At 35.7% G+C, this 15079-nt stretch overlaps 1 protein-coding gene and 1 pseudogene across 13 annotated transcripts in view; both read left to right on the top strand.

The window, feature by feature from the left end:
* PPIP5K2 (diphosphoinositol pentakisphosphate kinase 2) overlaps positions 1–15079 on the top strand; it is a 65742-nt gene that overhangs the window by 1351 nt on the left and 49312 nt on the right. For 12 of the 13 annotated variants that reach the window (XM_045838114.1, XM_045838122.1, XM_045838111.1 and 9 more), the window contains exons 2-4: positions 4814–5198; positions 12159–12354; positions 14784–14874. In XM_045838114.1, coding sequence (XP_045694070.1) covers positions 5085–5198; positions 12159–12354; positions 14784–14874 — 401 coding nt within the window. In that variant the 5' untranslated portion in view covers positions 4814–5084. Of the gene's footprint in view, positions 1–4813; positions 5199–12158; positions 12355–13247; positions 13326–14783; positions 14875–15079 lie in introns of those variants that run through there. The other variant, XM_045838123.1, reaches the window with a different exon arrangement.
* On the top strand, positions 2738–3718 carry LOC123818159 (annotated as a pseudogene).

Raw genomic sequence — 15079 nt, forward strand, 5'->3', positions numbered from 1 at the left:
ATTGTGATGTGGAATTAAGTAGTTCCCAAAGCAAAAGACTATATTATTGTAGCATAGCCTTGTTTAAAGCAAGTAATTAAATCAGCGATTTTCAACTGGTGTGCCACAAGAATTTTTAAAACATGCAGTACCTTACTGTTTAGTCAGAAGCCCTGACCTCTTTCCCTTTAGATTGTCAAAGAAATGACAACCCAACACGACAATAGTTATTTGATGTGAATGAATGAAAATTATACCTATTTTTTGTCAGATTGGCAAGAAATATATTTTTGGTGTGACATAGAATTTTAGTAATTAGTTTGTGAGCCATGAAATGAAAAAGGTTGAAAATTGCTGGATTAAACTGATAATGCAGAAAGTTCAGAGCTGTGGAATCAAAGCCTACTCTTTAAGTGTTAAACTCCTACGACTTGGACGGTAGGTGTTGGGAGGGTATTAAACTGGGTATTAAACTAAGGGAGGGTATTAAACTAAGTACTAGTAATATAGAGGAAGTCCTTGTTCTCCAAAAACTTCTATGCAACTACATATAAATAGTATCATGGAACAATTAATTTTCTTAAGTGGAAATAATATTGTGGTTATGTAGGAGAATGCCCTTATTTTTAGGAGATGCATACTAAAATATTTAGAGATGAAGTCTATTGATATATACAACCTACTTTGAAATGGTACAGCAAATATATGTGTGTATAAAAATGGAAAATAAATATAGCAAAATGTTAGCAATTGTTGAGTCTAGTGATGGATATATGTTTATAGTGAAATTTTTTTGCCTTTTCTCAGCATTTGAAATTTTTCATGATACAAAGTTAGTGAATAAAAACCCTAACTCCAGTGGAAACAGATCATTGTAAAGATAGATCCAAAATGTGGAGCGTAGAGGATGGGAAAAGAAACTGACACATATTTGAGGGCTGGCAGAGGCTTGATCATTGTCAGAAAGGCATTTATTGAGGACTGTCCAGTTGGTTATTGAAGGAGAAATAGGAACTTCTAAGGAGAGTAGAGAATTCCAGGCAGGAGGAAAGGCAGGCTCAGCAAAAAGATTTTGTTTGAATGTTTGAAGAAGTAAAAAAAATCAGTGTGAAGATTTTGTAGAACTTGGCATGTTACTTCTCTAAGTAATCTTATAAATGATGCTAGCCTGCCTTTGCCAGCCTGCTGCAGCCTATTTAATAACCTATTAGGTAGCTGTAGTAATAGTGCCCTGAAACGTGCCACCATTTGTAGCAGTGTTTCCACTGGAAAATACTTTTGGGATTTCAGGAAATCTGGTTATGCGTCTGTTCAAGCTGAGCATCAAGAGCTAGAGCTCCTATTTTCTCTGATTTTGGCAACTGAGATTTACTAGTTCAGAGTTAGGCTCCTGAGGGAACCTACAGAAAGGGTTAAGATGATGGCTTAGAAATATTTTAAGTTCAGGTAAGGGAGGGTTCTGAATACTACAAAGGAGTGATGGATGATCCAAGGTGTCATTTTAAGGATTGGTAGCTTTGACCATGACCAGTAAAGATGTGAAGGAGATGACTATTTATTCCAGGCAGTAGTGTTTATGATAGCTTCAAGCAGTGTGGTAAGACTAGAAAAAATGTAATGAGGTCTCCAGCAGCAGCAGTGGAAGGAGTTTCTGTAGCTTCATTACATGTGAGGCAAATAGGTACATTCTAAATTAAATTATTTATATTTGTTCTCTGCCAGTTAAGTTTAGGTCAGAATCTCTGTCTTAATTATACTAGTTAACAAGATTTATAAACAGCTAACATTTCCTTCATGCTTACCATATGCTAATTGCTGTGGTATCTGCCTTGTCATTTCATTTTCAAGACCATCTCAAATTTATAATCCCATTTGATTGGAATTAGGTCTTTGGGAATAGGACTTTTGGAGTTATGCTTTGCAATTCTATCTAGCATATTATTCAACTCTGAAGAATATTTCATCTAGTAATTTCTTATATTACCAGTAATCAAATGAAACATTTGATTTGTAGTTTCATCTTGACAGGTGATTATTTTTAATATGACCAAGGAACAACAAGTACATGTAAACAGCTTTGAGGTTTTATCCCTGATGTATGATGGATCTTAAACTGATGTCCATAGGCATCATATGTAGAGGAGTTTGGATGTCAGTCAGTCACATACAGCTGCATACAGGATTTAGTGCACATGCACATTTTTTTTTTCCTGAGGAGAGAATCCATAGATTTTATCAGATTTGCCAGTTTTTGACTTTTAAAAGTTTAGGAATTGCTGTTACAATCAAACACTGCTCACTGTAATCTTGTTTTGTTGGTTTATATGTGAGTCCAGGATGAAGAATAGTTATATTCTCTAAAAAACCTCTTTGCAAACTGAACTTTTACAAACTGAAGCCTTTCAAAAATTGCTTTGGCTTCCACAGCATGGCCGGCAACATTAGCTAGCACTGGCTCTGCTCTCTCTGCTGTGGAAAGGCGGACCACAAAAGACTGAAATGTATTTGCCTCTATTTCCAACAGACTCAGGATCAACTGCTCACACAACTCATACACACACACAAAAGCTGGGAAAATTTTATTAATCCTTTTTTCCCCAAAATGTTAATATAAAATAACAAAAAAAGGCAAAAAAGGCAACCTGGACTTTAATAATAGTAATAACAGCTGCAACAATCTATAGCAGTGGCAGGAGAAGAAATTTATGTAATTTAGTTGATTTTCGGTGGTGGTTTGTTGTTTGCTAGTCTCATGGTGATGGAAGCTGCATACTTTTTTGAAGGGTTGGAGAAGCTACTGGAGTTGTGGTTCTCCAGGCAGCAACCTGACACAAATCAAGGATCCGGGGATCTTCACACTTTTGCAAGATCTGAGTAGAACATCCTTTTGAAGAATGTGCCATGTTCAATCTAAAATGGGGCAAAAACTGACAAGCAGGAAGCTGTGTGCTCAGTAAGAGTAGCATGTTTGTTCCAAGAGATGTTTCATTTTGAAGACATGTGGTACCTCCCTCTTATTGAAAGCACTGGTTTCCCCTGTTCAAACCTGCTGGGTTTTCCCTGTTCAAACATTACAGTGGGTTTGACTCAATTTAAAGCTTCTTTTATTCTTGTAAGAATTTCAGGAAGCCTTCTCACCAGGAAGAAATTTCCAGGAAGAAACAGTGTTTTATTAATGTAATTTTCTTCAACGGAGCAGCATATTGCATGGGGCATGTGAATTCTGACTGTTGGTGCTTGTATACTTTGAATTTCCCAGAGAATAGGGTCATCAGTCAGCCAGGTCAAACCCTGGAGATCTGATGAGTGAGTTTGACCCAGTTAGGGATCAGTTTTCCATGAAAGATGGTGTTGCTGTAAAGGATATCACTTGTGAGAGTGGAATTCATGACCTCACACCAGGTTCTGTCATTGATGCCATAGTGTTCAGTCATTGTGGGAATTCGATGAATGGCATGAGATTGGATAGAACTTAATGGACTGTTCACATCACTCCAGAACCAGAATTTTCTTATGTTAGCTTTCAAACAAACTTCAGTCAGACTTCCTATGATGACTTGATCAGGAAAGTTGTGGAAATCTCCAAGCCAGAAAAATTTGTGACCACCTTTTTTTTGTAAATCGGAGTTCTAAATGAGGCATGGGTGAAGGTTTTAAATGTCTTGATTGCTAGAGTGCTATGTTCAATGATTACGACTTTGTTTTTACCAGTTTTGCTAAGAAGCAGCAACAACAGTAGAGTTGATCAAGAAAAAAACACAAAAAGAGAACACACATAGAAGAAGGTGGTGGCTGCTTTTTAGATACTGGTACCTGGAGCCATGTTTTCCATAACTACCACCTTGTAGTTGCAGAAAGCCCTAGATGTAATTAATGATCATGTAATCATTTTGAATTGTATACATTATTATATCAAGGAGTTAGAGATCTTGCATGAATGTTCTCTTCTGTGTTTTGGTGTCCTGTGCAACTCCTGCAGTGAAATTGAAGTGCCTACAGAAAAAATTTTTACTATATAAAACTTTATGATATTTGTGACAACAATTCAGTTTGGTTATGCACAGTATAATATTTTTCCATTTAAGTTCCAAAATTCTCCACAGACAAGGTTTTCGTTCTCCATTGGGATTGGCCTCAGCCTTACCTACCGGGACTGTTCTATTAAATTGCTGCCAGGATATTTCATTCAGTTATCTCCAGTTTCTAGAATGTATTCTCTACTAATGTTATTGAAACGAATTTGAGCTTTACACAGATGTTTTTTGCAACAGCAATTAAAATTTTTCTTCCACAAGTGAAGTCCTTTTAAGAAAATGATTGTAGTCACCCATTTGGGGTATTACTATTTTAACATTTTTATTGTTTCCTGCACTTGTATTCCTTTAATTGATTTTGTTCCTCAGCATGGTGTCTTCTCTTCCAGTCCCACCCCAATAAAGCAATACACTGTTAAAAAAAATGTTTTCATGTAATTTCAGACTGATATGTAGTGGTCAATCAATGGTTTTTAAACCCATTACATGTTATCTGTTGTTTTCCCTGCAGATATTTCTGAACTGTGAGCAGAGGAATTTAGTTTTTGATATAATTTTGTTAAAATGTAAATAATTTCCCCTAATTTGTTAGATCATTTTGGACTTGAGAACTTTAGTTTGTAATTTTTGTGTTATTTTGTATCAGTTTGTCAAGTTTCAAAGATGTATATTATTGAAGATCAGAGTCTTAATTTCTTTAATTTTATGGAAGAAATAGCTTTTCACTTTGAAGGTATGTATCAAGTTATTGGTACAGATTTTATAAACTTCATTTAAATTAACTTTTTATTGCATTTTAGGTAAAAGAATTGCTGAATCATCTGACTGAAGCAATAACCTCACTATCTTTGTTTTTTACACTGCATCAACAATGAAGCAATGATATCTGAGTACGAAAGAACATGTGCCAACTAACTGTCCTCACAATTTAAGTGACCGTGTGAGCAGAAACATGCTGTAACAGACCTGTGTCAACTGGTAGACAGAGAATGCATTCTTCTGATTCTGTTTGTGTAGAAGAAAGTTTAGTATAATACATTTAAATTGTAACCTACATCAAATGAAATAAAAATGAGTGAAGCCCCCAGATTCTTTGTTGGACCTGAAGATACAGAAATCAACCCTGGTAATTATCGACATTTCTTCCACCATGCAGATGAAGATGAGGAGGAGGAGGATGAGTCTGTAAGTTGGTGTTTTTGTTGTTACTGTTTTTGGGGCAAGAGAAGACCAATAAAGGGTAGGTGTTTTACTGATCACTGTTAAGGTGAATTAATACTATTGTCTGAGATTGTGAAGACATTTTTTTCATATAGAAATTTGCTGGAAATATTTTAAACTGGAAAACATATTTTGTTCTATGAATGACACTGATTTATGATACATCAAGAACTACATTTAGGGGTCAGACATTTAGATTGTTTAATGATGCCTATTATAGTGTCTTTCATTGATATACCTTGTAAAACACAGGACTGACTAGAAAATGTGGCCATAATTCAAAAGGGTTTCTTGTATATGTAGAAGTACATAGCAATTATTTCAAGCTAAAGTAGAAGGAAATAATTTCAAAGGTACCAGAGTAGGACTACTTAACCAGCTTTATTAAGTTTGTCTTGTTGTCAACACAGGTGGTGGTAGACCAGAAGATAATCCATATTTATCAGAAATACATACATTGTGTGGCTAAAAGGAAAGACTGTCTGTCTTACATACCTACTGATTGTGTGTGTATGAGTGTATGTGAGTTCTGTTCACTTCCTGATCTGATCTATTAGATTATATATCCATGTTGGATCTTTAGGAATGACACATTTATCATGTTAATTTAGTTATAGTTACATTAGTTCAATATTATTCTTACTTGACTTGGTTTTCCCTTACAAGTAGAGATTGCTTTACCCAATTAACTTGTACTATGTTTGTGTTTCTTATATTTTTAGTTGGAAAGGTAATTTTGTTTTAAAACAAAACTCTGTTGTACTTCATAAAAGTAGTAAAGACAAACCAAAATACCTATTAGATGACTCTAATTTTTTTTGTAGTCATTTAGCAACAGTTTCTACAGTGCAATTACACATATCTGGAGTGCAAGTCAGACTGTCACTAGTATAAAACCTACCCCATCACCCACCTCACTCCACAAAAAATATAATGACTTTTAAGCTTCTCTTACCAGCCACACCTTTTCTTTATCTGAAGTCTTATCTAGAAGACCAGTAAGTAAAGCATAACAACAGAGCTTCTCTGGCTGACTTAGACTGGAAAGTACTATTGGCACAGCTTCTACTACACTTACCCTTTTTCTTAATAGAGTTTTTAACACAATTGGTAGATCAAGTCATTTTACAGGTAAAGACTTTTTTTCTCTCACCTGCATCTAGAACCATACCCTCTCTCATCCCTTTTACCTTTTATGTTTTAGCAATATCAAAGTTTTATTTCCCAGTTAGTCCATGTTTTATCATGCCTCTTTGCTGTTGTATGCACTCCTTTATCTCTATGAAATGCTCTTGTTTTGGGGTGCCTAATGAATTGTTTTTTATTCTTCAAAAGCATGATTAGATTTCCTGTAACTCACTCTTCCCCCTCTCCTTGTTCTTTTCCCTTTGAGATTTGAACACTTCTTGGTACTATTTCTGTACTTTGACATATATATTTTATTTCACTGATCATAACATACTATATTATTACTCTGTCCCCCCTTAGACTCAAACTACTTTGAGGGCAGGTAGTTTCTGTATATCTTAACTCTTCAGTGCGTAATATAGTTCTTGCAATATTGGTACTACTTAAATTGAGTTTACATTCAGAATGTGTAGTTAATCACTTTTGAGAAGCTTGATTGGCTCATTTGACCTACAGATTGATAAAACAATTGGTTCCAGATCATTCTTCTGTTGTTGAGATTTCAAAGAATTTCATTTAGACATTATATCTAACAAAATAACTTAGATGTGTTTTAAAAATTATTTTCATTCTTATAAGGCTTTACCTAAGTAGGAAAATTCTGTAATTTTTTCTTTCATTTCTTTTAAAGATTTTATTTATTTATTTTTAGAGAGAGGAGAAGGGAAGGAGAACAAGAGGGAGAGAAACATCAATATGTGGTTGCCTCTTGTGCACCCTCTCAGAGGGGACCTGGCCCATACATAACCCAGGAATGTGCCCTAACCAGGAATCAAACCAGTGACCCTTTGGTTCGCAGGCCGGCACTAATCCACTGAGCCACACCACCCAGGGCTCTTTTTTTTTTCCAGATTGAACATCCCATCTGTTCTATTTTTCTTTATTTTAACGTATATTTTAGATAAATAATCATCTTGAGACTTTGGGACAAGATGGAGACATAGGTAGATATACTTTGTCTTCTTGCACAACCAAAAGAAGGACAACAACAAAGTTAAAAACCAAAAATTGCCAGAAAATTGAACTGTATAGAAGTCTGACAACCAAGGAGTTAAAGAAGAAACATTCATCCAGACTGGTAGGAGAGGCAGTGACAAGCAGCCCTGGCAGAGATTATGCATAGCAAGGAGGTGCCTGGAGGACCAGATGGTCCCACATTTGCATATAGATAAATGGGGAGGAACAACTGGGGAGCAAGAAAGACTGTGCAACCCAGGGTTCTAGCACAGGGAAATAAAGCCTCAAAAACTTCTGGTGATAAAAAATGTGTGGGGGTTGTGGCAGCTAGAGAAACTCCAAGCCTCACAGGAGAGTTCATTGGAGAGACCCACAGGGTCCTAGAATGTTCACAAACCCACCCACCCCAGAATCAGCACCAGAAGGACCCAGTTTGCTTGTGGGTAGCAGGGCAAGTAACAAAACCAGCAGAGAGCACAGCAAGTGGCATTGTTCCCTCTGGGACCCCTACCCTACATATAGTGCCACAACACAGCCACATGGGTTGCTTCTCCCTGGCAAATACCTAAGGCTCCACCCCTCACTATGTAACAGGTGCACTGAGACAATAATAATACAGTCCTAATGAAAGAACAGATCAAAGCTCCACAAACAGAACTAAGAGATGAGATAGAGAACCTATCAGATGCAGAGTTCAAAACACTGGTATTTAGGATGATCACAGAAATGTTTGAGTATGGTTGCAAAATAGAGGAAAGAGTGAAGGCTATGAAAAGTGAAGTAAATGAAAATGTACAGGGAACCAACAGTGACAGGAAGGAAATGAGGACTCAAATCAATGATTTAGAGCTAAGGAAAAAGTAAGCATTCAACCAGAACACAATGAAGAAACGAGTTCAAAAAAAGAAGAGGCTTAGGAGCCTCTGAGACAACTTGAAATGTTCCAATATCAGAATCATAAGAGTCCCAGAAGGAGAAGAGGAAGAGCAAGAAATGGAAAAGTTTTTGAAAAAATAATGAAGGAGAACTTCCCTAAGCTGGCAAAGGAAATAGACTTCCAGGAAGTCCAGGTAGCTCAGAGAGTCCCAAAAATTTGGACACAAGGAAGCACACACCAACGCACATCATAATTACATTACCCAAGATTAAAGAGGAGAGAATCTTAAAAGCAGCAAGAGAAAAGGAGACAGTTACAGAGGAGTTCCTTCCTGTAAAACAGCTGATTTTTCAAAAGAAACCTTACAGGCAAGTTGGGGCTGGAAAGAAGTATTCCAAGTCAGGAATGGCAAGGACCTACATCCAAGATTACTCTATCCAGCAAAGCTATCATTTAGAATGGGAGAGCAGATAAAGTGCTTCCCAGATAAGGTCAAGTTAAAGGAGTTCATCATCACCAAGCCCTTATTATATGCAATGTTGCAGGGACTTATCTAAGAAAAAGATGATGATCAAAACTATGAACAATAAAATGACATCCTCACAACAATCAACAAACAAACAATCTAAGCAAACAACTAGAACAGGAACAGATTCACAGAAATAGAGATCATGGAGAGTTATCAGCAGGTAAGAGGACCAGGGAGAATGGGCAAAAAGGTACTAGGATTAAGAAGCATAATAGATGAGGAGGTTAAGAATCGTATGGGAAATGGAGAAGCCAAAGAACTTTTTGTGTAACCCATGGACATGAAGTAAGAAATGCTGGTGAGAGGGGGGGTTACAGGGTGGAGGGGATTAAAGGGGGGAAATGGGACAAGTATAATAGCATAGTCAGTAAAATATATTTAAAAACTAAAGTATAATTTATTGATTATGGTGTTATAGATGTTCCCCCTTTGCTCCCCCTCTCTTCAGTTTCCCCCTTCCCTTCAGCATTTCCTCTCTTCAGTTCATGACCATGGAATATGCACGTAGGTTCTTGGGCTTCTCCCTTGCCAATACTGTCCTTAACAACCCCTGTCTATTTGTACCTACCTAATTATGCTTCTAAACATCTTTACCTTTTCCCCCAATCTCTCCCCTTCCCCTTCCCAGCTGTTGACCCTCCGCATAAGCTCCATATCTTTGATTCTATTCCTGTTGTTTGCTTAGTTTGTCTTTGTTTCTTAGATTCAGTTGTTGATAGTTGTGAATTTGTTGTCATTTTAATCTTTGTTCAGTTTAATGTTCTCATGGGAACTTTTTTGTAGGTAACTATCTTTCTCTTGCTGTTTTTAAGATTCTCTAACATTTGACATTTTAAGTATGATGTGGCTTGATGTGGGCTTCTTTGGGTCCCACTTGTTTGGGACTCTCTGTGCTTCCTGGACTTGTATGCCTGTTTCCTTCACCAAATTAGGGAACTTTTCTTTCATTATTTTTTCAAATAAGTTTTCAGTTTGTTGCTCTTCCACTTCTTCTGGCATCAGTATGTTTTGGATGTTGGCCCTTTTGGAGATGTCCCAGCGTTGTCTTAAACACTCCTTGTTTTTTTTAAATCTTGTTTCTTCATTATGTTCTGGTTGAATGTTTATTTCTTCCTTCTGTTCTAAATCATTGATTAGAATCCCGGCTTCCTTCCCTTCACTGTTGGTCTCCTGTGGATTTTTCATTGTTTCCCTAGTGTAACATTCATTTCTTCCCTTATGCTTTTGCCATGTTCAATGAGATCTTTGAACATTCTGACCACCATTGTTTTGAACTCTGCATCTGATAGGTTGGCTGTCTCCTCATTGCTTACTTTTTTTCTGGGTTTCTGTTCCATTTCTTCATTTGGGCCATATTTCTTTGTTTCCTGATTTTGGCAGCCTTCCTTTATCTGTGTACTAGGTAGAGCTACTTTGATTCCATTTTAGCACACCCGTTAAGTTGTGTGGACCAGAGCCTTAGGTTTCTCCAGGGTGGGCAACTGTGGTCTGTGTGTCGGGGAAGTGTTGAAGAGGGGACAGTGGCACTGCTGTCTGACTTCTGGAGGCTTGCTTGGCCCTTGCCCTATTTCTAGTCACTTCACCTACTTCCCATCTGAGACTGGCACCCCTTCCGCTGCTGTCCTGGTTGTGGTTCCCAGGGTGGGTGGGTTTCCCAACATTCCGGGCCCTGTGGCAATGTCTTCTGCTGTTCCCACTCTCACTGGGTTTACAGCCAACAGTTACAAGACTTTTCTTTTTCCCAGTGCTGGAACCCTGTACTGTGCAGTCTGGCCTGAGGCTGGGCTCACTCGCTCACAAGGTGTCTCCCTGATTTTTATCCACCATGCATGAATGTTGGGCTGCCAGTTTCCCTGGCTGCTGTAACTTTGCCACCTCTCCACCTCTAGATTGCCGCCACCACATCAAAACCTGTCTACCCAGGCTCCCCGTCTCCTGGCCTCCTACCCATATGGATAAGTATAGCTGCTTTACGTCCTTGGTTGTCAGACTTCTATACAGTGCTCGGTTTGTTCTAGGTAATTTCAGGCAGTTGTGGGTGTTTTTTTGTCCTTAAGCTAGTTGTGTTCCTTCGTATGGTTGTGGAATGAGGCGAGTGAGGCATGTCTACCTACATCTGCATGCTAACTGGATTTTTTTTTCTTAACGTAGGTTTATTTGTGCACTTTAAACATGAATGTTTTCTGTTCATCCTAGCCAATGATCAGATATATTCATTAAATCTATAATGAATAGATTATAATGAATATAATCTATTCATTAGATCTATAATAAGTAAACAAAGCTTAACATATTAGCTTTTTTTTTTCTTTAACTGTAAAGCAGTATGAAGTGTTAGGTAGGGTACTTTTGTTGTCTAAGAAATCTACTTTAGGAACATCATAAGGAGCTATGTCGAAGCTTTTTAGCAAGAAAGAACTAAGTAAGGGAAAATCCCAGGGAGGTTAGGGTTTATAGTCAAATCCAGAACCAATTGAATTTTGTATGATTAGAGCAATGAAGGAATATAATTCTAGACCAAAGAGGAATAACAATTTCATTCTGATGTTATCCAGTTTTATTTTTAGAGTTGTAATTAGGAAAAGTCCAGTAAAACTTTGTAACTCAAATATAATTTGAGCCCAGTGGGGCACCGCTTTATATATTTGATAGAAACTAAGCACCTGAATGCAAAGACTTTAATAAATCTTGAGTAATTTTATAAACCTGTGAACTACTCATAGTTAATTATTTCCATTTTCTGCTTTTTTAGTTTAGGCTGAGTTTCGGACTCTGAACTGCAGCAGGGGTGCCGGAGATGAACACCACCACCATTAAGCAGGAGTATTAGAGTGTGAAGTTGGGGTGTCGGGGAGCATCCACACCCCTGCTGGCAGTGTGGCTTTCCCCAGAATTTCATTCCATGTTGTCGTGGTTGACCAACTAATAGTGAAGCTCAATCTACAAAATAGTTTAATACTCTATAGCTTTAGTCAGAACAATATCTTATTTTAATCAAAAGAATTCTTTATCTCACCCCCACTGGCCTTTGTGCTTGGATTAGATAGGGTTTGGCTTTTATTTGCCGCTTTCTGGTGTGAGGAAGGTAAATAAATTTACTGGGGACAATTAAAAGCATATTTACATTTAAAATTTGAAAGAAAATAGTAACAATGTTCTGAAAATGTTTAAAATTTTTTAAATAGTTGTAGAAAACTATTATTTTTTAAGTATGTATAATAATGATATAATTTTAAAAAATGACTTTTTTGGGTTATTCTGTCACTTTTATTGATTCATCACATGGCTCAGTTACTTCTGAAAAAGATTTAATATAGCCGTACTTCGGATTCCTATTAAGTCAACCTGATTTTTTGTTTCTTTTTTGTTTTAGCCACCGGAAAGGCAGATTGTGGTTGGAATATGTTCCATGGCAAAGAAATCCAAATCCAAACCAATGAAGGAAATTCTTGAGCGGATCTCCTTATTTAAATATATTACAGTAGTAGTATTTGAAGAGGATGTTATTTTGAATGAACCAGTGGAAAACTGGCCTTTATGTGATTGTCTTATTTCTTTCCATTCTAAAGGTATTAAAGAATGGGAAGGGAAACTCTTTATTCTCTGATTATAAAACTAATACATTATTAATTGTAGAATATTAGGTAGATTAGAAAAATAAAATACTCAGATAAGTGATATTAACATTTGATATATTTTTTACCAACCTTGTTTTTCGTATATATTTTTAGAAACATATTTAGTATTACAGTGTATGTGTAATTTTGTATTTAACTTTTTTCACTAACCAGAAGTTTTTTTCTCCATATGATTCTTCAAAAACCTGATTTTTTTAAAGGTGTTATAGTGTATCGTTATGTGGGTATACTATAGCATATGTATACAATATCCTAACGATTAGATGGTTTCCAGGTTTCACTATTAAAAAGAAGATTTTGATGAACTCAAGTGTATCTTTGGTTGCAACTCTAGGATTTTTAGGGTAAATTCTTAAATTACTGAGTATTTTAATCCCTTATGCTTTTGCCATATAGGAAATGATCTTTCATTTCTCCTCTACATATTTATACTTTATTTCTTTCTTAAGAACTTAATATTTGAATTTAGATTTTACTGGCTGACGTCTATAATCAAACTGAAATATTAATTAAGCTTCAGTATTACTTTATAGTAAAGTAGTACTTCATGGTATGTGTACTAATCAAAATTATTGTTAGACATGTATCTGAAATTTTATAATCTAAGATTCTGTAAATTAATTGAATTTCTCACCAAGAATTATAGAGATTTCCACTCATTTATAAATGTGTTCATATTATATCGTTCCTATTATCAAAATATGTAGTCTCCAGCTGTGTTCAAGTCTGACTTTAGTTAGGTATTCAAGAAATATCTCCTTCACCAAGAAGGATTGAGACCCTTTTTGCTCCTACAGCCTATATTGATTTTTATTATTTCATAGAGAAGCCAAGGCCCTGGTCTTCTTTATAGACTGAAGTTCATCATTTCAGAGAATCTTAAAATTTGCTTGTCCTTGAGGGTAAGGTGTTCTTCCCTTACTACCACATGGTTCTCTCTATAAAACCTACTTGCCTATTAAAACTAGGCTCTATCTAAGGTTATATCTCGTGCGCTGTCTTTTGATAAGGGAAAAAGTTCATCTTTAACAACAAAAACAGCGAACTGTTGCCGAATTGCTTTAGGAGACTTCAAATCAGACATTGAGACATCTTTATAAGTGAAGAATTCTTCTGAGAATCTTCATAAAACTTGAAGGATTTATAATTTATGGTCAAATGATTGTTGGTATTGGGTATTTTTATTTAAATTTTTGGAATGAGTCTTTAATTGACTAGATTTTTGTTTTCTTTTAATTTTAGTATGCTTTAATACTTCCTTCTAACTATTCTGGTAATGCTATAAAATACAGGTCTTCACAGGTACTGTTGTATACTATGATACTATGTTGTATACAGGTACTGTTAAATGCTAAAGTTATGCATGCATGCTGATTTTTATGCATTTCCTTTGATAAAATATTCATTAAAATATTGTCATTTAAGGAATAATAACAGTTAACATTTATTCAGCATTTTTTTGTAGCACGTATTAGGTTAAGTATTTTATATACACTTATATTTAATTCCTCAAAAACCCTACTAGGCAAGACTGACATAATACCCATTTACAGCCAGGAATCAGAGGCTTAGAGGTGTTAAATAAATTTGTTCAAGATCACATAGCAGATGAAGGATGGAAGCAGAATTTCAACCCTGGTTTATGCTCTTAACCTCTGGTTTACTGCCTCTCTGAATAATATGAATTGATGGATAAAATTGTAGATTTCTGTCAGCACAGAGTGACATATAATCATTAATTTTTTTTAGATTTTTTAAGACTATTAGCCATTTGGTTTGTTTTCATTATACTTAGTAATTTTAGCAAAGTCTGGAAATTTTAGGTAGTTAATTCTGATATTTTAACATTGACAGAGTAGCTGCAAGCATTCTGCTCATGTGTTTTATATTTTGAGCATATATCTGTTGTATGTGAATTTGAACTATCAGCTAATTTATAGATATAAGCACCAAAATATTTTAAGTGAGAGGCAGAGTTGTGAATATTTTTTAAAAATTACCAGGTGATTGTGATACTCTTATTTATGTGGAGATTTCTATTTGTTTATGAGGCAGTTGTGCCCTTTATTAGGTGACTGAATAGCTAAACAGTTCCTAACCACGTCAGTGCTTTAAATTTGGTTATATATGGCTTGCTGTGCCTTATCAGTCAAAGTAATTAGGAGAAAATAAAGTTTATTTAACAGTATACATTAAATCAAGTTTTATTTGTTGAATTATTCCATGCCTTTATAGAAAACAGTTATATGCCTAGTGAAATTCAGCTTTTATGGGAGATGGTTTAAATTCAACTTGATAAAGTTATAGATGTCAACTTATCTTGAGATTGTTCAGAATATGTTAATGATATATGTTCTTAGGATTTCCACTGGACAAAGCAGTTGCCTATGCAAAACTCAGGAATCCATTTGTTATCAATGATTTGAATATGCAGTATCTCATACAAGATAGGTGAGTGAGTGGTGAAGTTGGCTGAATTGAGGGAAGGAAAATTAACTTTGATTTAGTATCAACTATAAGCAAATATAGTATCAGGTGTTTTCATATACATTAATTTGTGGTATCCTTGAAATAATTCTTAGAAGTAGATATTCATACCCAGTTTTATAGATGAAGAGACTTGAGAACTAGAGATACCCATTAATTTGCCCCAAGT

Source organism: Phyllostomus hastatus, unplaced genomic scaffold (assembly GCF_019186645.2).
Source record: "Phyllostomus hastatus isolate PE091 unplaced genomic scaffold, TTU_PhHast_1.1 phas_contig_254, whole genome shotgun sequence".
In the NCBI taxonomy this organism is placed as follows: domain Eukaryota; kingdom Metazoa; phylum Chordata; class Mammalia; order Chiroptera; family Phyllostomidae; genus Phyllostomus; species Phyllostomus hastatus.